We start from the raw sequence: 23,944 nt of genomic DNA on the forward strand, positions 1-23,944 counted from the left end.
ACAGTAAGCATTGTTGCATCACTATCCTCAGAGCAACAAGTAAGATACAACAACCAGTAGGTTAAAACATACAGTTGCGGTCAGGTGTAATTTTTACATTTTGATGATTTCTTTGAAATGTTCTTTTTCCAGGGTTGAATGATTGTACAGCGTACATCTTTAATTACTTAAAAAAAACTAGCACTGGTGCACAAGTTTGAATTTATTTTGGATTTCTTAATTCCACACAGGGTGGAAGCTATACATACAGGTTCATATACATACACAGCAAAATCTCCAGTGTTAAATTAACACTGGAGAGTGTCTATATGTGCCCACTCTGCTGAGTGTTAAATATAACACTGTTGAGTGTTAAATGAACACTTTTGACAGTGTTATATTTTTAAAAGTAACCTAGTCAGTTCTGAAGATTTACAATGACTAACACCGAGCAGTGCTGATTTTCTAACACTGGAAAATAACTCAAAATGTTAGAAATATTCCAGTGTTAGAAAATCAGCACTGCTCGGTGTTAGTCATTGTAAATCTTCAGAACTGACTAGGTTACTTTTAAAAATATAACACTGTCAAAAGTGTTCATTTAACACTCAACAGTGTTATATTTAACACTCAGCAGAGTGGGCACATATAGACACTCTCCAGTGTTAATTTAACACTGGAGATTTAATATCTGGTTATCCATTTGCCAGTTGCAGCTTGACCAGATGCGTTTGGTTGCCATCAACAAGCTTCAACAATGCGGCATAATTATGGCCTGATATTTGACCACTCTTCTTGGCTGAAATAGTGGAGTTAATTTAAATTGTTTGGTTTCCTGTCACGGATCCAGCTTTTAAGCATATTTTCAAAAGGGTTGAAGTCACAGCTTTGGGAAGACCACTCTAGAAGCTTAATGTTAGCTTGCATTATTTATTTCAAAACCAGTTTTTATGTGTGTTTGGGTAATTGTCCTGTTGGAATACCCAGTTGTGTCTAGCTGTTGATTTCACTATCTGTGACCACATCCTCATTTTAGTTTTGACAGCATTTCTAATAGATAATGGAAGATGGCTTGAGAATGAATTGAGGCTGCAGTTTGGGGAACTATTTTGCCTCAGAGGGAACTGGCAGTGGCTCCTGAGCCAGGCAGATCCCCATGTACTAATGTGAAGTAAATACATTGAAAAAGGAAGGGAGGGTCAGGCACACAAAATGCAGCTTGTAGTGTCTGTGGGTCATATTTAGACAGAGATCCAGAAGGGAGGTGTATGGAGATGTGGTCCCAGTCCTGAAATTCAGAAAAATTTATCTCCAATTGAGGTAAAGTTGACAAAGTTGGAAGTAGTCCTTCTTCATTATTCCAAAATAGCTTCAGAGTATGATGCTACCACCACCATGCTTGACGGAGCAGTTTTCTGTAAAACATGTTCGAAAGGGGTTCAAATCCATCATCTGTCGGGTTCTTTCTATGTGGAGTTTGCATGTTGTCCTGGTCTTTGTGTGAGTTCTGGGTACTCTGGCTTGCAAATTAGTGGCTTAAGTTGATAGGTTATTCTAAATTGCCTACAGGTGTTAATGTGTGTGTGTGAATGGTTTTCTGTCTGTGTCAGATGGGTGAGCTGTCCAGGGTGTATCCCACCTTGCCATGTGGCAGATGGGATAGGCTCCAGCCCCCCCTGTGACCCTGATATCGATAAGCAGAAGTGAGCAGGCATCGGCCTTGTTAAATATTAAAAGATTAAGTAAATGTATGTATATATTTGAGCCTGTGCGTATAATTTTGACCCAGCGTGCTTTAGAGAAAATCCAAAATAATTATGAACTTGTGCACCCAATTCTTGTTTTTTTTTTTTTTTTTTTTTTTTTAAGAGCCATTAAAGACATACGCTGTGCAATCATTCCTGGGAAAAACAACTTTTTATAATTTGAAGAAATCATAAAAAGCCTCACATTACCATGGCATCTTTTGACCACATATTTTTATGCATTTAACTATGTATATTTAAATTAAATGCTACTTTTAACTGTTCTTTACTTTCCCTGACTTTGAAATCAAGATATACTGGAGATACATTAACTTGAGTACTGGACTAAAATACTGAATCTGCACCACAGTACTGTAATATAGACCTGGTATACATAAATAATAAACAACAAGGGAAGTTTATGTCTGTTTGTGTTTTTTTCTGCTGGTATATTTTTCTCAGATTATACACAAAAAGTAGTCTATACTGTCAACTTTTACACAATACACCAACTGTATATTCTTTACAGTGATGATGACTTTAATGGCAAAGAACAATGCATGAATTACATTTTAAGCAATGTGCAAAGGTACAGTTCTGTGGTACTCAACGAGTGTTTTCATTTAATCCTGCTTTAAAATCGAGGGAAATAAAGGGAAACTTTAGCTGAATGCATTTAATAGCTAGATACTTTAACTATTTACATTTTGTATATAAAATATAAACCCCCAAAACCCAACAGTACATGTAATAAATCTATTGTTTATGAAACAAGCCATATAAACTAACAGGATACTCGGTCAGTTTTCCCCATTTCTAAATAAAGTGAATACGCTTAAGGCTTAAAGCCTTGGAGTAGAAGGAACGAAAGTGATCTGGCGCCCCCTGTCGTCGAGCAGGGAAACAACAAGAACACAATGTATTTTGTTTTTTACAGATTGGATGTACAGTCGCTCACAGACGTTTCTGCCCTCCAGCCTCTCTGTGTTTGTGAGACCTCACGTCCTGTCCTCTGCGAGCACTGACTCGTCTTATCAGGCACTTTGACCGGGCCCTGTGGTCCTGTGTGCCTGAAAATTCATGCTGCTAGCTTAATGTTACATGTTGATATCGTCAAAAAACAGCTGGATGCTACCCGGCTAGCGAGCGCTAACAGAGCAACCTCTGCGGGGATCGAGTCGGCGAAACAGGACTGGGAGGATGGGTCGCTGCCTGGTAAGACAGCCTACCTAAGTTATTAAGCGAGAGCCGGTGGTGTTCGAAGCTTCGTTTACAAACAAGCAAATACCGAGTTTTAAGCGGTCGCTGAGACTTAAACTGTTGTTGTGTGTGCAGTGATCAGAGAGGATGAGGAGTCGCAGTAACTCAGGAGTGCGGCTGGACGGCTATGCCCGGCTGGTCCAGGAGACCATCCTGTGCCATCAGGTGAGTCCAGACATACACCAGAGACGAGGCAGCGCAGTAAAGCTGGAGCACTTCCGCAAAGGTGGATTTTCGTTTTTAGGCAGGAAAAGGGAGTGAGGGCCCCTTTTTGCGCAATGTTACTGAGAAACGTTTGAATGAAGCAATAATTCAAGATCTAAATGTGGAAGCACTTATTTCAAAATGAAGTATGTTGCATACTGTGATTACAGTTATTGATGCGTTACTACCTGTGTACTAGTTTAGATGTTGCAGAATGTACGTGGTTGTTTATGAAATACTTTCATACATTATTTCAGACACTATAGTCCACTTGAACGTTTAAGTCATGTAAACTTTAAACGAGACAACACCAGGACCCAGTGTTATGGATTTCAGTTATGCACATATCCTTGATTTCTCCTTCAGAAGCATGCTAGGTATGGACATGTTTTGTAGCCCATATAGGTTAGGGTTCAGCCAAAAGTGAGCTGCACAGAAATAAACAAAGTGTGGGCAAAGTTCAGGCACTGGAACAGGCTGAGGACTGGAAAGCTATGTACTGTTATCTACTGGCTCTTGAGCTCACATGAGGCACCATCAACAGCTGTCTATGCTAAACTGTGACCCAGAGAGTACTCAGCTGATAGGAAACGGCATCAGCTTTCCACGCATAGCATATACTGACATGTCGGGGTATATGTTTAGTGAGAGAGGAGGGGTGACACAATGATGTCTCAGGCTCCTCCAAATATAAACTGCAACTGCTGTATTATTATTATTGGGCACACATTAACTTTCAGTAACTTTTAGTGAAAGGATTCTGATACTTTTTAACAATTTCAGTTTGAATTGTAACCAGCGGGACCATGCTTCCATTCATTTTCAGCTCTGCTCATAGGAGATCACAATAACACATATAAGAATAATAGCTATGATTCTGTGATAGGTGAAGAAGAATCACGCCTCGTTGGCTTAAAGTGTGTATTGGGTCCTGTCTGTGTGTTGTAGTCGTTGGTGGAGTGTTCAGCTGCTAGCTAAAAAGCTGCAGCTGTGTATCTGTCGTGGATCTTTCACACATGGATTATAGAAAAAAGCTCCTGCTCCTTCAAGCTTGACTGAAATTTGCACCAGCCCACATGGATAAGTCAAATACTCTGGAGAAAAATGTTATGGTCAGATGAGACAAACGTTGAGCTGTTTGGACACAATGGCAAGATGTATGTTTGGGAGAGTAAAGCTGAGGCTTTCAAACCTAAGAACACTTTACAAACTGTCAAGCATGGTGGTGGTAGCATCATGCTCTGTAGCTGTAATGCTGCTTATGATACTGGTACATTGCACAAAGTGGATGGAATAATGAAGGATGACTATCTTCACATTTTTCAGCTTCACGTTAGATCAACAGCTAGAAAGAAAACTTGGACACGGTTTGGTTTTCCAACAGGACAATGATCCCAAACACACCAGAATTGGTTTTGGAATGGAGCTTCTGTAAAGGCCTTCCCAAAGCCGTGACCTCAGAAATGTTAAAGATTTGTGTTTGTGGTATAATCATTCAACTCTGAAAAAACCCCAACCTAAATCACAATTATGATCACATTCAGGCTCATGATGAGTGCAGGTAAACTATTGACCACAACTGTATCCTTCATACCACCCCTGTCTTTACTATTGGTTAACATGTCACATGTGTCTTGGTTTCAGAATCCAGTGACAGGACTTCTTCCTGCCAGTGCGCAGAAGAAGGACGCCTGGGTGAGGGATAATGTTTACAGTGTCCTGGCGGTGTGGGGGCTGGGTATGGCCTACCGGAAGAATGCAGACCGCGATGAAGACAAGGCCAAAGCTTACGAACTGGAGCAGGTGTGTTTGCAACATAAATAGAGCGAGTAAAAAAGGGGCCTGTACATTCTTTCAGTTATGACGGGTTAAATATTTGAGGATAGCAATACTTAGTAAAACTTTAATAAATGTGGGCTTTAGTTAAGCTAAAGTATCACATTAGCTCAACATAAAATATTGTTTTACTCTTAAATAGCTTGAAAGGGAATATAAAAGAATCACATTTGTTTTGGTCAGCACTGTGATCATAACGTTTTAGTAGGGTTTAGGAAAAAAAGAGGATTAAAGAAAGAGGAAAGGATTATTTCACTCTGACATAACATAGTGCACATGCTGAACATGCACAGGCTTTCACCCATACATACAAACCTACAGTGGATGTACTGAGTGCCATCAATCAACAAGTACCACTCTGCCCCTAATTATAGAGTAAGGTGTTATAATGTCTAACTTTAAAATCAGGCCAGCACTGATAAAAGCTCCTGATTGAGATTCACTAAAAGAATTGCTAAAAAATTATCTAATGTGTATGAAAAAAACCCCAATTCATAGTTCTGTTAGAAATTATTAAGTACATTTTTAGCTCTTGTAACTTTGAGTCAGTGTTTAATAGTCCAAGCTGATAAATTTGCTAACCTGTTTGATAAATTACAGCATATTGCAAAAGTCTCGAGCCCCCCTCCACGAGTTCTTGTGGGAAATGTGAGAATAAATACATAGAGCCACAAGAGATGATTGTAGCTGTTTCCTTTCTAGCTTGCTAGAAATAGAAAATAAATTGCATCACGGTGAGATTTTTGCCGTTTACTTATAGAGCTGTTTTTGTTTGCTGGCAGAGTGTGGTGAAACTGATGCAGGGGCTTCTGCAGTGCATGATGAGACAGGTAAGATATACCCTGGGTTTGAGTATTGGACTGCTGGGCAAACAAAACAAACGACTTGATGACGTCACTTTGTACTGTGAAATTATTGACGTTGCTGATTAGCTTATGAAGAAACTCATTATAAACTTTGCTAAAGCTATCGACAAAAAACAACGAGTCTTTGGTCATGTGTCTCCAGGTGGCCAAGGTGGAGAAGTTCAAACACACCCAGAGTACAAAGGATTGCTTGCATGCCAAATATGATACTCCCACTTGTGCCACAGTGGTCAGGGATGATCAGTGGGGTCATCTCCAGGTGGACGCCACCTCGATTTACCTGCTGATGCTGGCACAGATGACAGCCTCAGGTACAATAGCGATGCAGACTGCTTTTTTTTATGTATATATATAATTTTTGCCTTTTCTTTGCCTTGGTGTTGTAACATCATGTTATTAAAGAATGAGTTTTCCTTTGTTAAAACAGTCACTGAGCGCTGAACATAGTTGTTATCTCATCCCGCAGGTCTTCGTATCGTTTCCAACCTGGACGAGGTAGCCTTCATCCAAAACTTGGTCTTCTACATAGAGGCTGCCTACAAAGTAGCGGTGGGTAATGTTTTTTAGAGGTCTTGTTTGGGTATGTGGTGTCTGGAGGGTGACATATGAGTAGTTACATGAAAAGACACAGAATAAAAGCTGCTCCCAAAGTAAGTGCATGTCGAGTCTTCTACTGTAACACATCCAGATGTTTGGAAACACTTCTGGGTTTTGGACTGACTTCGGGGTAGTGTAACCACAGGTTTTTGAAACAATGAATGAAAGAAGAATTAGTAGTAAAAAGTCAGAGGTTTGTTTGTTTGTTTTTTTTTTGTTTCTGTTATCATAGTTGAATGATAAATCAGTGGAATAGGCTTTTCAGTGCCATGATGAGTTTCAGTACTGGAGAGTTGCTATAAAGAAAGAAAGCCATGACCATTTTTACCACTGCAGGACTATGGAATGTGGGAACGAGGTGACAAGACTAACCAGGGCATTCCTGAGCTCAATGGCAGCTCTGTAGGAATGGCTAAGGTACAAAGGATATGTGTTATTTAATAATTATCAGCATTTATGATACACTGTACTGTCCATTCATGGATATAGGGATTAATCTGCGTATGCACGTTGCAGGCAGCGCTTGAGGCTATAGATGAGCTGGATCTGTTTGGTGCTCACGGAGGGCCGAAGTCAGTAATCCATGTGTTGCCTGATGAAGTCGAACACTGTCAGGTATCATTTTTAATTAGCCTTTAGCTATGGTAGCATCACCTCTGTTTGTCTTTCTTGTATTCAGTGTGCTGTTTTTCCCCTTCAGTCTATTCTGTGCTCCATGCTGCCAAGAGCTTCAACTTCAAAGGAAATAGATGCTGGTCTTCTGTCCATCACTTCTTTCCCTGCGTTTGCTGTGGAGGATGCTGACCTGGTGGCTGTGACGAAGTCAGAGATCATAAGCAAACTGCAGGTGAAGTCAAAGCATAAGCAAGCTGGACATTTCTGCCAAGGAAAAGTATATAGTTTGGTATTTTGACCTGCACTCTTTAAATTCTACTCTTTGCTTTATTTCAGGGTCGCTATGGCTGCTGTCGCTTTATCAGGGACGGATATCGTTGTCCCAAAGAGGTGATATATTCTAGTATTAAGGCTCATGGGACATGTAAATGCATTACAGCAGTGAACACAGGGAGGAGGTGCTCTTTTTTAGTGAAGAGTATAGATTTTTATTTTTTTTGCAGGAAAGCTTATGTAAGCTCTCGATCTTTCTCGCTAGGATCCATCTCGGCTGCATTATGATCCTGCTGAGCTGAAGCTATTTGAGAATATCGAGTGTGAGTGGCCTGTATTTTGGACTTACCTCATCCTGGATGGTATTTTTGCTGGTGATCACGTTCAGGTAAAGCAACCAAATACACTGGTTCATATGCACTTTCTGCTGTACTCACACAATCATTGAGTCACTTTGGATATGGCTTTTTTAACAATAACAACAAATTTGCTTTTGCACAGGTGCAAGAGTACCGTGAAGCACTGGAGGGTGTTTTAATCAGAGGGAAGAATGGCATTAAGTTGGTGCCTGAACTTTATTCTGTTCCTCCTGACAAGGTATCCTAGACTCACGGAGAGCACAACATACAGTTAGTGCCATAAATTTGGACGCTGATGCATTTTTAAAAATAATTTTACCTTTGTGACACAAGTGGTCTTGAGCAGTAATTCTCTAAGCTTTCTGAAGATCTTTCGAAGTATGTCTTTGGTCATTGGCGTCCTCTTTTTCAGTCCAGTCCTCATACCTGACCATTTTCAGAGAAATGCTTTTTATGGTTTGTTGTTACTGACCTGTGAATCATTCTGGCATAAAAAGGCAAATAACTCAAGGGATGAACCTGTGTTGTATCAACACGTAACAGACAACTTGGCAAAAAAAAAAGATAAATTATATCTTGAAGCATTTTGTTACTATCTGGGGAGGACGAAAGAAGCTTATTAGAAATGTACAAACTCTTTTTTTTGTCTACTACATTTCTTTGGCATATATTTCAATTAAATCACTGCACCTATTTCCCATTTTCCTAGTGAAATATACAAAATGATGGGGGACTCAAGATTGTGAATTAGTAGAAGATACAAAATTGAGTCTTTCATGAAGAATACTTTTAAAATGTCTGTTGTAATATGACATAGGAGCAGCTTTTACATGTGCAATGCTATTGTAGTGTATTATTTTATATTTTTTCAGTATCAAGTTTAACCATAATTAGTTGCATTGTCCTCTAAAAATCAAAAGGAAAAAAAATGGTTGTGCCCAAAAAAATGTTTTATTTATTATTTATATATTTACTATTTGTTTTATTCTTGTTTCACAAAATAGTTTGTCATTAAACTTTGTTGTGACAAAGACAGGGACTGTTTCAGTGTATATATCTGTTTATTAAGATACCAAAAATACCAAGATACCAAAAAATATGTACCTCTTGCAGGTTGAGGAGGAGTATAGCAATCCTCACTCAGTAGACAGGGTAGCCATGGGTCAGCTGCCACACATGTGGGGACAGTCACTCTACATCTTGGGGTGCCTTCTGGCTGAGGTAGGTCCTGAGCTACACACTACCTTAAATGTTAGCTAGCCACAAGGCAACTGTTTGTTATCAATGTGTGTATGGCAGACAAATTGGGAATAATGCAGTATTCTAACAGACATTCAATACACAAAAACCACCTCACTTTTTATACGTATAAGCATTCAACGAATGTTATAAATCTTCTGCTTCGTCTTGCCTTTTCTTTTCGGATTAAGGGTTTTTTAGCACCAGGAGAGATAGATCCACTCAACAGGAGATTCTCTACAAGCTTCAAACCAGATGTTGTGGTACAAGGTTGGTGATTAATTTGTAGGAAACAACTGATATGGGCTGAGAGTTAAAGTCTGGTACATTAAGTAAGATATTAACTAAGCACTGCTTTGAAAATAGAGGGACTTTCAGCTTCAGTAACCAATGTCGCATTTCTGAAATTAGTCATTTCTGATGTTCTAAAGTCAGCATATTTTTTTTGTACACACCAATGCACCAATGTGCACACCAATTCATACAAGCACTTTTTTATGCTTAAATGCTTTTTATCTTGGGTGGCTGTGGCTACAACATAGCTTGCCATCACCAGTGTGTGAATGTGCGTGTGAATGGGTGAATGACTGGATATGTAAAGCGCTTTGGGGTCCTTAGGGACTAGAAAAGCTCTATATAAATACAGGCCATTTAACACTCACACTCCAATAAATACATCGGAGAGCAACTTGGGTTTAGTAACTTGCCCCAGGATATTTGGCATCCAGACTGGAGCAGCTAGATATTGAACTGCCAATATTTTTAATATCTTTTAAATATCTAAATTGCTTTTTGTATGTTTTTTTTTTTTTTTTTTTTAGTTTGTGTTCTAGCAGAGTCGGAGGAGATCCAGGAGTTGTTAAGAGATCTGGGGATCGAGGTACAGACGATGGCAGAAGTTCTGCCCATCAGGGTCATGCCAGCTCGCATCCTGAGCCACGTCTATGTTAGACTGGGTAAACAAGCACTCTTTTCCTTATGTACAGCTGTGCATGTGAGTTCATATTAAAATAAATAAGAGTACCATCTGGTGTCTCTGCCACAGGGAACAGCAAGAAGCTGAATCTGAGTGGGCGGCCATACAGACACATTGGTGTCTTAGGAACATCCAAATTCTACGAGATCCGAAATCGCTCTTACATATTCACCCCTCAGGTAAAACTAGGGCACGTTGTGACCTTGTTATGTTATCCACATTAACATTAATAATTGAACAATAAATATTTGAATTTCTGCTTGGGCCCCCCTTTGTTCAGTTTCTGGATCAGCACCATTTCTATCTGGCTCTGGACAACCAGATGATTGTGGAGATGTTACGGACCGAGCTGGCCTATCTCTCTTGCTGCTGGAGGATGACAGGACGGCCTACGCTCACATTCCCAATCACCCGTAGCATGCTGGGTAATAACCAAAGCATATCAGTCTGTAATTGTTCTACATAATATAATTAATAATGTACTGTATTTTTTTAGCGAATATAAAAAATAAACTTAGATGTTTGGACTGCATGTTCAAACAGGAGATGACACTGCTGAACACATGAACTGTGAGTAGCTCCTAATTTTTTACCTGATGAATGTCCATCTTTTTTCTGTATAGATGAAGATGGAGAAGTAATTGATTCATGTATCCTGTCAACTCTAAGGAAACTGCAGGATGGCTATTTTGCTGGAGCGAGGTTTGTTTCCCTCTATAACTTAAAACAACAGTAGATGTGAATTTTGTGATTAGAGTAAAGTTTGTGTCTGAGTACTTTGGCTGACCACTACAGGGTGCAGATGTCAGACGTCTCCAGTGTCCAGACCACTTCTTTTCACACTCGTCTCAGCTTCCTGGATGAAGAGAACGATGACATATTACTTGAGGATGGAGGCGATGATGATGATGGATATGGAAAGGAGTATAATACCTGTGGTCCCTCGGGTAATTACTTATTGTCCCAGAACTGTACAGCAGTTGAGTGGCACGATTAATTTGTCCTGTGTTTAAACATGGTTCAATTCTATTTAACTCTAGAGGACTCAGAAGATGTATTTGACCAGTACCTCACCCAGCTCCTTCACAGCACCACTACCAAGTGCCATCTTCCTCCCATCCAGAGGGGGCAGCACCACGTCTTCAGTCCAGAACATACCACAAGAGACATCCTGTCTTTTATGGCGCAGGTCCAGGGCCTGAACGTTCCCAGTGAGTTTCTCAACAATGTAATGACCATGCTAGTTTTCATGCTAGTGCAGATATACTAACCATAGTGTGTATTTAGAAGATGGATGTGGTCACCACGATGCCACCAATTGGTTTGTGAAGCCTTGTCTTGAGCATTTTGGTTGTTTTGTTTATCTGAGACAAGCACAATGTCAGTGTGACTGAAAATGTTTACTGAGGTCACACATTAAGCAAGGACTTGGGTAATTTTCTCGTGAACGTCATTACAATTAGTTCAATTGTGTTTCGCCCCCTGCTGGCCATTAGAGAGACAGCAGGTTTATGGCACTCAAGCACTGGCTTCACCCTCCTAGCACATCCATCTTTTATAAGCAGTCTGTAATGATATAATAAGATTGATGTTAGATTTTTTGACATCAAAGTGACAAAACTCGCCAAATCTTGTCAAGACACTAAGCCGTTGTCAAGCCTGTCAAACCTGCACAGGTCTGGTCTACCTCCTGAACTCAAGGACCGAGTCATCACAGTGCAAGCTGTTACTGCAGTAAAAACTGTGATTGAATGAATTTTCTAATAATAATCCAGTAATAATCAAAGATATCCTCCCTGTTTAACAGCAAAGCAGAGACCTTAAAAGGCATTCTTTTGTAATAAGCTGCCAGTGTGTTAAAAAGCAGAGACTCTCTTTTTAATGCTCTGTTTTAATGAAACATATTTTCAGAGTCTTCCATGTATCTGCCTGTGACTCCGGTCAAGAGCAAACATCGCAAATCTCTCAACCTTCTTGATGTTTCTCATCCTCAGCACGTCCCACAGGCGAAACAGCACAAGGTAGGCACAGCATATCCTTCTACCAGCAAACTCATTTCTCTCATGACTTCAGTATTGCTGTGAGTACATTTGTCTAACCCTGGCACTTTTCCTTTACTAGCCACACTCTGCTGCTGATCTTCATCTGCCTCGAGACTCTCAGGGCAACACGGACTTTGCAGCATTGGTCAGGCAGCTAAAAGAATGCCCCACTCTTCAGGACCAGGCTGACATCCTCTACATTCTCTATGTGATGAAGTATGATCATCAAGACAAAAGTAGAGCAAACGTTTGATTAAAAAATGCTGCTTTTGTAATTGCCCATCCTGTGTTTTTGTTCTCTTGAGCAGAGGAGCTGATTGGCCGGTGGAGTTGTCAGGTCCTGGGCAGGGTGGGGTCAGTGTGCGATCACTGTTGGAGGAGCTGTACGTAGAAGCCGGAGCCTGCAAAGAGTGGGGGCTCATTAGGTACATCTCTGGAATACTGCGCAAGAGGGTGGAGGTCCTCGCTGAGGTCAGTGTCTTAGGAAAAAGGTGGCTTAGCACCTGGTTAGAGATTATTTTAAACTAAGTGTGTCAGCAACTTGCAGCAGAGATTACGTGCTTGACTTGGACACCACTAAGTAGTAAGACAGCACTACCACCAAGAGCATGATGATGCCATTCCACATGTAGCCACAAATTGACCTTACAAACATATACCATAAATCCTTTATACTTATATAGTCAGTCTTTAGCCGTGTCATTGGTATCTTCCATGTGGATCAGTCACTGTGGTCAGATTTCTGGACTCTGTTCTGATCCAGTGTTGTTGAATCATTGCTGTCTGTTTGTTGACCTACCCTATTCCTCCTGCAACAAACAGCTTCAGTCACTCACTCATGCTGCAAGTAAGAATTAGGAAGTTCCTAATAGGTGTGTTTTGAACAGGATCAACAGTGTCCATGACCATTTATTAATAATTCACTCCACGTGTATTTGTCTTTTCTGCAGGCCTGCACAGATCTGATTTCCCATCACAAGCAGCTGACTGTAGGTCTACCTCCTCAACCCAGGGAAAGAGTGATCACAGTGTAAGCCGTTATTGCAGTAAAACAATGTGGCTGAAGAAATTTTCCAGTAATAATCCAAGGTCTCTGTCCTGATTCTTTTCAGCCCTCTTCCACCGGATGAGTTAAACAACCTCATCTACGAAGCCAGTGGTCAGGACATCAGTGTAGCAGTGCTCACTCAGGTAAGTCAGTCACCGTTTGGACTGTTTGATGATTTTTTCACACGCTGATCTTACAGCTCTGAACTGTGCGGGTCTGTCATGTAGGAAATCATGGTGTATCTAGCCATGTATGTGCGCTCCCAGCCCGCTCTGTTCGGGGACATGCTCAGACTCAGGATAGGACTCATCATGCAAGTGATGGCCACTGAGTTAGCTCGCAGCCTGCACTGTTCTGGTAGGAAAAAAACACCCAAACACAACGTACACATACACATGCACGCATAACCGAGTGGATGAGCAAAGGAATTAAGTCTGCAGAGTGTGCAATATGAAAAGCTTGTAACGTCTTTATAGGGGAGGAGGCATCAGAGAGTTTGATGAGCCTGAGTCCATTTGGCATGAAGAACCTACTGCATCACATTCTCAGTGGCAAAGAATTTGGGGTGGAGAGAAGCAGTGAGTTTTGTTGTTCCCTATGCATCCATCCCTCATCCCTCAGGAACAGCTGAACACCTTTGTAATAATCATGGTCATATATTTTGTTGCTCTCACACAGAGTCTATGTATTCTACACCAGATCATGAACCTTGTTACTTATAATGATTAATCAGGAAAAAAATGTATTTGACTTCCCCTTAAACAATCCTGAATCTTTGACCTGTGACTCTTGTTTTTTTTCATCAGTGCGCCCAATCCAGTCTGCAGCCACTAGCCCTGCGATATCCATCCATGAACTAGGTCACACAGGAGCTACAAAGACTGAACGTACAGGAATACACAAGCTAAAGAGTGAGATAAAACAGGTGGGAATAATAGGACATAGAATTCTAAGTATTGTAATTTAAGTACGGTATATATATTTCATCTGCTTCAAGTGCCTTTTTATCTATCTATCTATCTATCTATCTATCTATCTATCTATCTATCTATCTATCTATCTATCTATCTATCTATCTATCTATCTATCTATCTGTGAATATAATGACACTGTTCTTCTCTTTTTGCAGCTGGATGACTCTCGGCCTGCAAGTGTGGGTTGGCTTTAATAATATCTAGCATGTGACTTTTTCTGACCTTGGTCTAAATGACTAAATCAGTCTAAATCCATAGCTGGAGTGACTCTCATCCCATCCCATGACAGTAGGAGAACAAGACTTGGACTTCAGATAACTTTTCTGCAGTTTGATGAACCAGTCCAGACCTTCATTAAGCTGTTTTCCCCCCACCCCCATAACCCATCTTGTTATAGCATTTGGTCATGGATTGGCATGGTTTGTTTGTTAAAGGATTTCTGTTGTGATCAGCCCTGTCCAGCTTTCGTTTTGCTTACAGCAGTCCTTATCGTGTGCTGATTTTCGCAGCTCTGTTGTAATTTTTACCCATGCCCTTGCTCTGTGTGGCTCCAGCGCCATCATATTTGCAGTGTGACAGCCGTGTGAACCATCTCAAACTGTTCTCTGTCATCCATATCCATGTGTAGATCTTCAGTGGCGGTTTTTCCTTGAGTAGCAATGTCACATCTCCTCGCTCTACGGTAAACCATTTCACCTCGCCTGCTTCATATCACCTTATTTGTTTTAAGGTTGCAATAGGAGGTATGTGTAGACCAAACAAACTTCATTCGGATTTCATAGTTTATGTAGATATCTTACAGTTTACTCGTGGCTTTACTTATTTAAGGATGAGGATGCTGTTATTTTGTAATCTATTATTATTAACAATGGTTTAATGAGAACACAATCGCTCACAAATGTACCGAACTAACAAGTATAGTGTGTTAGATCTCGATTGATAACTTTCATCGATTTATAAATGATGAAACAGTACATATCAAGACAAGATTCCAATTCTTTGCATTATGTTCAGTTAAAACAACATTGTTATTTGATCTCATATCAGCACGGGCTCTACTGTGGCTGAAGCCTGGGGTAGCTTGTGATCATAAATCTCTGGGTCTGGGAGACGTCTGCATTTATAATAGCTTGACAAAAATAACCCTGGGTGTGTTTATCATAATGAAGCAATGTGGCAGCTGTTGCAACAGTATACAGTATCTTTTCTGTGTTTGGAAGATAATTAGTGAAGGCACAAGCTATATCAGGCTGTTACTACGGCTACAACACTAGTTAGTAAGCTCTTTAGAGTATTTATCATTAACACCAATAATACAATAATAGCAGCCTTGTCCTTCAGCATATATACTAAAGTGCTTTGTTGCCAAGTTTGATGGAGTGTCAGTATGCATGGATAACTGCATGAAAGGTGGAAAAGCTATCATTTTGTGGATTGGTGAGACAAAAAAAAGTGCTACAATATTTCAACCTTTTTTACATGCATTTAACCCTAAATATGCTACTGTCTGCACATTATAAATATCATTCATCATAAAGCCAAGAGTGGGAAGGTGCAGTTCTTTGCACCTTGAACTGGAAATGAGCTCAGATAGGAGAAGGTGCTACTGAAGAATCAAAGTGGCGTGATTAAAAACTGTGCTCTTGCCAAATGCGACAGTATACATAACAAATAGATTTGACCTACATGGAGACAAGGTTGAAAAAAAGAACAGTGCTCCACTAAATGTGCTTTAGCAGTGTCTTCCTTTTGGCTTGCAGCGTTGCAGCAGCCCTTCCACTCCCAGTGGAATGCTGTCCCCGGTGAGCACTTGTCCAGGAGACGGCCAGCTGCACTGGGAGGAGAGGCAAGGCCAGTGGCTGAGGAGACGCAGGCTAGATGGTGCCATCAACAGAGTACCTATGGGTTTCTACCAAAAGGTGTGGAAGATCCTGCAGAAGTGCCACGGTCTGTCCATCGACGGATACGTGTTGCCCTCTTCTACCACAAGAGAGGTAGATACTTGCAGACCTGCTGCAGATTTGGACTTCCTGCATATGTGTGTGTTTAAATTCTGTGTTTTCTGTTTAGATGACAGCAGGAGAGATTAAGTTTGCAGTGCAGGTTGAATCTGTGCTGAACCACGTCCCACAGCCAGAGTACCGGCAGCTGCTAGTGGAGACTGTGATGGTTGTGGGCCTGATAGCGGACGTAGACGTGGACAACATCGGCGGCATCATCCACGTGGATCGCGTGTTGCATTTGGCCAATGACCTTTTCCTCAGTGACCAGGTACTAACAGAGAAAGGTTTTTGGTCTGTTGCAAGTATTTGTTCACTGGGCTTCACTCTGCGTTACCTCTTCATCTTTAGAAATCCCACGGCGCCAGTGAGTATTTCCTTGAGAAGGACCCAGCAACCGGAATCTGCAACTTTTTCTACGACAGCGCTCCTAGTGGTAGCTATGGCACCATGACCTATCTCTCCAAAGCAGCAGTCACTTACGTCCAGGACTTCCTGCCAAGTTCCAGCTGCCTGATGCAGTGAATAGGCAGACTGGTGTGTTTTACCAACAGACTCTATAAACACCCGAAGAGGCATGTTTCATAAAACTAACTTCCTGTTATCACCTCATACTGTTCATGCGGTGCTTGTAAGTATACTCTTTAATAAACTGTGTAGCGCTCATATAACTGATCTAACATCATAGCCTTAGCTGCCAGTGCAGACCTCTGTATTTCAGTTTATTTAGTCTTTGTGAGTCTAGACTGTAAACCTATTTATTTTGTGAACGTGCTGCTCAGACGTATGTTTATGACACTTACAATCTTACTCTGTTGTCTGTCTTGTAATTTATCGTATGTTACAGTTGTATTCAGGCCCAGCATTTACCAGAGGAAAGATTTTGATCATATGTGCACACTTATCCCTCATAAATCAAATCCATTTCTGCTGTTATTATTTATTTTTTATTTAGTAACATTGTAATTCATTGTTCTGCTGTAATTAATGAGATAATTCCCCAGATATGTGGGAAAAAGGAGTAAAATTTACAACTTGTGCCCTCAGATTAGCTTTTCACTCACACATGACCACATTCATAACAACACATGTATTTATTTTTAAATGTGATAGTTTCCATGTTCTTTATTATTTTGTTTTCATGGCAGCCAATCGTGTTTTAGTACTAACAATACTCTGTTTGGGAACAGTTTTTTTTTTTTTAATCTGTGTTGTGTGTATAAAGAGTAAAAATCAGTCTATTTCTGCAAATCTCCAGGGTTATGCTACTGATATGTCTGGTCAACTTTACCTCAACATATACTAAAGGTTTGTTCATTTAGCATGAAATAAAGAAAGAAAAAAAGCTTTCATGTGTCTTTTTTAACATGCACATCCATTTTCCTGTTTCACAGAAAGGACTTCAATGTAGTAATTAATTTACAACAAAAGTAAGTTAACGACTACCCAACAGGTAGAAGTTGGCCAGGTGTTTTCCTTGGCATAGACTAACAGTGGGGGTCTAGTCTGTTTTCCCAGCTGCTGAAATTATAGTAGGCCTCTTGTTGCTGACATTTTTATCTGCAATAGTAGCGCAGTAGAGTAACCACATGTGCATTTAATGATGTCTTTGTGTCACTATTTCTTTTCGAGATACAATTTAAAATCAGTTGTTTGCTAATTTCTCTGTTATGTGTACACACAACACCAGTTTGTCAATTCAGTTAGGTGCTTTTTTTATGCTTTAGTGATTCATAGATGAGTGTTAAATACCTTAAATTTAAAAAAGCATTCCTCTGAAAATGGTCAGGTTAAAAAACAAAAGTTGCAAAAAAAAAATAAGTGAAAAAGCAGCTAATGTCCAAAGAAGAATGAAAAGAAAGCCTGGAGAACTATTTCTCAAGACCAGTTTAAAAATCACAAGACAGTGTGGCTCATTGGATGCAAAATAGCACTTCTGCACAGTGCTGTGACTTTATCAAGAAGTGAATTACAATCGCTTTGAACCAACTCACAGTTGTCTACAGTTTGAATTTTTGCATAACATGATCATGAAATAAGATGAAAAATACTTTATTTAGTCCACAGCTGTGCTCACCACAACAGCCCCCTTGGACTTGTACTCCTTCCCCACATCAACATCCTTTCCCAGGAACGGGTCGCACAGTTGTCCTCTGATCCGATTCACATTCAGAAACAGATGATTTTCCCAAGACAACACCACAAAATCATCCACTAGTGCTCTGTACTCCTCCTGCCCAACACTATTACATTCAACACTGCATAATCAGAGTATTTCTGCAGGTGGTATGACCCAGAGTTGTGCTAAAACTCTGAGATACAAGGTGAACAGGAATGGACACAGCACAGTCTGCAGCTCCTGTACTGCTGTCAAACTCCAGGCTTTAATGTGGGACTCTTATTTAAAGCCTAAAGTCTGCGTGCATGAAGTCAGTACTAATGTCAGTGTTTTAAACAGGTAATTCTTTGGTGAAAAACAGCATTGAAGCAGTGCTCAGAGTAACAGTAATATAGTTAGTCAATTCAGTACATTATATCGAGCAAATGTTCTGCAGCCTTGGCAGAGGCCATCTGCAATCTGAAGACTGTGGTGTGCAGGACACAGGCAGTGGAAGCTCCCAGGAGTGTTAGCATATCCAAACAGTTCATTGACATAAATGATAGAAACAGTCACAAGTGCACAAACACACACAGCCACTCACACACCTGTACAGCAGGCCTGGTCATGAGTTAGCCTTCATTGCAGCCACACTTAAAAGAGCCAAAACATGTTGCAGCATCTCAGCTGACACCACTGCAGCCCCATCCACAAGCTACACTAAATCTACGTTTAGACAAAACTATTTAGACAATTTGAAGAGAATGCAAACAGAGATACATCCATAAACTACAGACACACACACTTGTGCATGGACAGTCTTAGAAAAAACAGCCTGCACTGAGATAAAAGAGAAGAGCAGAAGATAAAAGCTGATCATGTCCCTTGCTGCTCTGAATCAAACTGGAATCTGAAATCTCATTGATGTGTCTCCATGCTTGCCTGCTGTTGTCGTTTGTAACAAACACGCCATAGCAAAGATGTTTGCTCGCTTCCTCTTCAGTTTTCCCACACTAACAATTTTCTGCACATGTGCCCTTTCTTTGCATATGTTTATGTCCACTGGTAGCCTTCAAAGGTTATGAGATATCAGGGAGCAGACATAAACACATAACACATGTTAAGAAGCTTCCCTGAGGTGCTGTAACACGCCTCAGTGCACACTGTTGTGTAATCAGAAAGAGCCCATCTAGAGAGGAAGAAAAACAACCCCTGTTCACTGGTCATTGAGCAGCAAAACTCCAGGTCAGCAGTGTCACTGAGTCCTGGTTTGGGCCTGGCCAGAACTTTGAATTTAGTGGGAATAGGAACACATCTTGGAATAGCCTTCATTGTTTATGGTGTCAGTTCTGTATAACAGAAGAACTTATATAACTAAAAAAAAAAAAAAAACCAACATGAAAGATAAAGGGAGAATTATTGTGCTAATTTCCAACTCTATAAAAATCCTCATGGACTACTAGATCATGATTACATGATTCATGCTTGACAGTAATTCTTTGTACTGAACTTTGGTTCAACCCGTGCACATTCACTCTCTATAACAAGCTTTTATATCACCCTCCAAGTCAACTTCCTTTTGAGCAACTGCTCTTAGCAAACAGAAGGTTTGAACAGCGCCTCGAGGCAACTGTTGTTGTGATTTGGCGTTATATAAATAAAATTGAATTGAACAGCAGGGGAGTGTAGCTGCTGATGCATTTTGGCATCATAAAGATCTAAGACTCAAAGTGTGCATGTCTAGAACCATATCCATTTTCCAAAACAGTCCCATCTTTTATTAGAGACTTACAAAACTGTCCTAGTCATATGCAGGCCTATCACTTAATGAGATCACATTCATTGTGCCGATTTGAATATAAGACATAAGTCAGACCATCTCAGACCTACTAAGACTGCTGTTTTGCGGCTTTTAACCTTTTATTGGGAACTTGAAATGCTTGCACATGGTAAATTTCACAACCCTAAAGAGTTACTGGAGGATATTACAAGACTGTTACCTTTTATCGTTCCTTAAAAAAGGTCATTGTTAAGATGCAAATCAAGTAACTATTTATGATTCCTTGCCAGATAAAGCGTTAATTGAAAATATAAATATTGTATTACAAATTGCTATATTCATATAGCTATTTTCTTAAAGTTGCAAAGTGCTTCATAACTGAAATTTTGTAAAACATTAAAAAAAAACAAGAAAAAGTTAAAAACATTTGTAAAAATTTTAATTTTGATTCAAATAAAAATTAAAATAAACACTAAAAACGTTACCAGGACGTTGTTGTTAAGACATGGGGCTAAAGTCCTGAGATGTGATAAAAAACAAACAAACACTGGGATTTGAATAACATTTGTGCAAAATGTTAACTCACTGCAGCTCGTGGACATTTCTGTTTATAAAAACTCACGAGCAAAAAAAAAATCCACCTATACCCAAACTCATATCGGTGTAATGACATAATTTCCCCGAAAGATGGCAGCATAACAGTGCTACTGTGATGTAAAGGTTTTCAATTGTCGCTAACTGCTAGCAGAGATCCTCTGATAAGCACTGGTCTGATAATCACACTACAAATCCCATGTCACAGGTATCTGAAAAGATCTATGGCCTGTGTCCCTGTTCTTCTTCACCAACATTAGCTTTTTTGTGTGTTGTTTGCTTCTAAAATGCAGTTGAACGTTGCTGTGTCGACACAATTGTGCTGCTTTCAAATACTGTGTGTAAAATCTGTCAAATTATCGTGGTGCGTTCAAGCGATCTCCTTTTATCATATAATTGCTTCAAATTTAAGCAAGTAATAATAATAATAATTATTTATTATAATTATAATGATGATGATAAAAATACACACTCCTTATTTTTTCTATGATTATAGTTGTTAGAATTGATATTTCTTATATTGTCATTTGTGCTAAAATATATAGATATATAATCATTGCCTTTATGTGTCCTCTAATGGCTATCATTATGAAGAAAAGGCCAGACAGTCAGAGGATTTATTTTCAACCTTCTAAATTTTCCTTTATCTGTGTCTGTGCTGACAAAATGTGCTTTCTTTCTTTAGAGTGCAGCTTAGTGCAGAGACGAACTATGTTATACATTTGGAAAGCACCATGTTCTGTTTCTTGAGGTGCAAGACTTCACACCTTTAAATGTTCATTTGAGATATGACATGCAAGTTCCTGTTTTTATAGTTTAGCAAGACACTTACTTCTGCTTTTCTGCATACCTCATACACACAGTTTAAGTTAATTGAAAGGTCGTATGTCTATGTATGGTATGGCTGGAAACACACACACCTACATGCACCTACACACACAGAATACAGACACTGATGTTGTTCAGATATGACTGCTTAAGAATGTCACGTGTATTTGTAATTGCATATTCATGAATGATTGCTTGCTGACAATATAAAGGGCTGTAGCGAAGGAATCAGTTGAAGTTGGCTAAGGACAGGTGAAGGCCTGGGCTGACTTCCCTCGCGAGCCACAAAGACAAAAGAGCTCTGTCTTGCCTTGTTTTGTTGTGCAGTTATTGAGTGTCTCGTGTTCAAGCGGGGTTTGTGCCTAGATAAACCCAACAATAGTTATTTAGACCAACTAGTAAATGAAGAGAAAATGTGTGTATACAAATGATGCCAAAGCAGTTTCTAGCCTACTCTCCATCTCTGACGGAGACAACAATACATTTAACTAAACATCTTATAGTTTTGGACAAATAATTTAGGGATCTCCTGCTGGATATTTATATTTTACAATTTAAGAAATAATCATAAAAAAATCATCAAATCATACTGATTACTTAAAAGCGCTCATATAACTTTTACATAGTATTATAGTGTGCCAAGGTGACATTTAACAACAACATAACCATTAGAAAAAAAACACTTACAACACTGAAACACAAATTGTTTTAAAATGTTCGTATCATAAATTTATAAGGTTGCTTTGGAGGAGCCCAGCCAAAAATAGTCTGTTAATCAAACAAATAAGGACATTGTAGCAAGTAAAACAACTGTTTTTTTCTTACTCTAACAATATTGACAAATATGAGTCTTGAAGGTGAACAATGAAACCTGCTAATTTATTACACGTGGACACTATTAAATCTGTCTTAATCTAAATTTGGGGTGTGGGACATTTGGTCCTTTGAACTCCTGTGAGGTGTGACATAGCCAGGAGCCAGTGTCATTCCAGTGAGCATGAGTGAATAATTTAAACATGTAGGCAGTAACAATGTTCCAATCCCTCATAGAGACACAAACTACTCGCCCATCAGAGCTTCATGTTTTGGGCCTTGTGCTCAGCAAAGTCCCAAATCTTTCCGGTGTACTCAACATGCTCTCTCTTCAGCTTTTTTGTTTTCTTGCTAAATATAATCTAAAGTGCTGCTGCGTTGGTTGACCTTAAGACACTCGCAGGAAAACATTTCAAAGGTGACGTCAACAAGTTCACATCCATTTTTTACAAGTGACAGGGAGCAAGGTCAGGAATTAGAAGTAATATAATTCTGTGCATGCCCATCCACAGCCAAAACCTTTCAGAAAAGGTGGTTATAATCCGTCCACTTTAATGCAGTAACATAAGTACCACAGTCAAGACATCTCGGTTCCTTTTATCACCTGGTCCCTGGGGTATTATCAATCCAGTCAAATGTGTATTATTTAATACATCAGTGGAGATTTGAAATCTCTGAGGCCTGCTCTAGAGTGACCATCCAGACTTTCTAATTAGTGCTGTGTGTTACTGAAAAATGTAGTATTGATACCACACCACATAAAAACAGCCAATAATGCCAATAACAAGACCTTTAACTTATAACAGAACCTTGTGTGGGGGAAGAACAGTGTGTCATGATTTATGACATGAATGATCATCATCAATTTGCAAATTCTGAAAACATTTTAGTGGGTTTTACTTTCAACAATAATTATTTAATACAACAAAACACATCTTTCAGCTTCTTGTGTATTTTGTTTTTGTTCTTTGGAGACCTGGAATGTAAATGTGCCTCTCTCCAAAGCACTTTGGGTACTTTAGAAATATTTTAAATTGATGTGACAGTCAACACAAAAAGGTTCAGACATTTTTCCATAGTGCATTCAGTGGGCTTATTTTCCTTTGAAAATCCCAGGGACTTCTTCCTCGCTCTCTAAATGTATTTATTGAGCACGCGGATTAAAGTTCAACAGCTGAACTTTCTACCAGCTTTGAGCCAAACAGAGTTGAACATTCAGTCTGTCTTAGACACTTGTCCACACTCACACACACACAAATATTATTTTTATTTTATTAAGAAAAAAAAAAAGGAAGTCTTTTTTACACCAATACTTGTAAACCTACATTCAGTCAACTTTATTAGGCACAGCTGTACAAGCTTTTTCAATCGCACCATATTTTTCAGTTCAATTTCTGTGGAAGAAAATGAATAAAAGTAAATCAAACAGTGCCTGAAGTACACAACGCCTCGAGAGCTTCTTCTGATTTTGTAGCTGATTTTTTTAATCAGCTCACTGTAAAGGTTTTTCACTCTATTGTGCTGTTCTTTGAAATATTCATTTTACTAGAGCCAGCAGTTGTTAAGACGTTTTTTTTCCACAGTCAGCCCCTCTAAAAAGCTGGTGGTGCAATAAAAGACATAATAAAATTTGAGATATATCACTTTATTTAAATCAGCCTTAGATATTGGCATTCCCGGAGCCATACCCCTCCTAACCTTAACCCACACACCACAATCGAGAAATCTGCCAATGAATCATGGCCTAATCACTTCCAGTGGTATGGTCTTCAAGTATTCTTTGTTATATCCTACAGTATCCTACACTGGTACTTCCAC

General features: G+C 39.6%; 1 protein-coding gene across 3 annotated transcripts; it reads left to right on the top strand.

The window, feature by feature from the left end:
• The first annotated feature begins 2,632 nt into the window (after positions 1-2,632).
• On the top strand, positions 2,633-17,360 carry LOC134627142 (phosphorylase b kinase regulatory subunit alpha, liver isoform). Of its 3 annotated transcripts, XM_063473080.1 has the most exons (33): positions 2,633-2,939; positions 3,060-3,149; positions 4,833-4,991; positions 5,807-5,854; positions 6,033-6,201; positions 6,357-6,439; positions 6,824-6,904; positions 7,004-7,102; positions 7,188-7,334; positions 7,439-7,492; positions 7,641-7,763; positions 7,877-7,972; positions 8,848-8,955; positions 9,165-9,243; positions 9,795-9,929; positions 10,019-10,128; positions 10,230-10,374; positions 10,573-10,651; positions 10,745-10,896; positions 10,990-11,160; positions 11,861-11,970; positions 12,071-12,207; positions 12,300-12,462; positions 12,942-13,021; positions 13,104-13,182; positions 13,267-13,396; positions 13,516-13,617; positions 13,846-13,964; positions 14,169-14,192; positions 14,642-14,695; positions 15,774-16,007; positions 16,084-16,284; positions 16,365-17,360. In XM_063473080.1, exons 2-33 carry the CDS (start codon positions 3,072-3,074, stop codon positions 16,536-16,538), a joined length of 3,723 nt encoding a protein of 1,240 aa, XP_063329150.1. In that variant the 5' UTR covers positions 2,633-2,939; positions 3,060-3,071; the 3' UTR covers positions 16,539-17,360. The 3 variants fall into 3 exon arrangements, with proteins under 3 accessions (XP_063329150.1, XP_063329158.1, XP_063329166.1); XM_063473088.1 differs by lacking the exon at positions 14,169-14,192; XM_063473096.1 differs by lacking the exons at positions 14,169-14,192; positions 14,642-14,695 and having other exon boundaries at positions 2,634-2,939.
• The last annotated feature ends 6,584 nt before the right edge of the window (positions 17,361-23,944 follow it).

The sequence above is a fragment of the Pelmatolapia mariae genome, linkage group LG1 (genome assembly GCF_036321145.2).
Source record: "Pelmatolapia mariae isolate MD_Pm_ZW linkage group LG1, Pm_UMD_F_2, whole genome shotgun sequence".
In the NCBI taxonomy this organism is placed as follows: Eukaryota; Metazoa; Chordata; class Actinopteri; order Cichliformes; family Cichlidae; genus Pelmatolapia; species Pelmatolapia mariae.

Excerpts from the sequence above, each read along its gene's own strand:
- LOC134627142 (XM_063473080.1), top strand. The coding sequence starts at position 3,072 with ATGAGGAGTCGCAGTAACTCAGGAGTGCGGCTGGACGGCTATGCCCGG. Across the intron at positions 13,618-13,845 it reads ATTTGGGGTGGAGAGAAGCA|TGCGCCCAATCCAGTCTGCA; the intron begins GTGAGTTTTGTT and ends TTTTTTCATCAG. Across the intron at positions 16,008-16,083 it reads CCTCTTCTACCACAAGAGAG|ATGACAGCAGGAGAGATTAA; the intron begins GTAGATACTTGC and ends TTTTCTGTTTAG.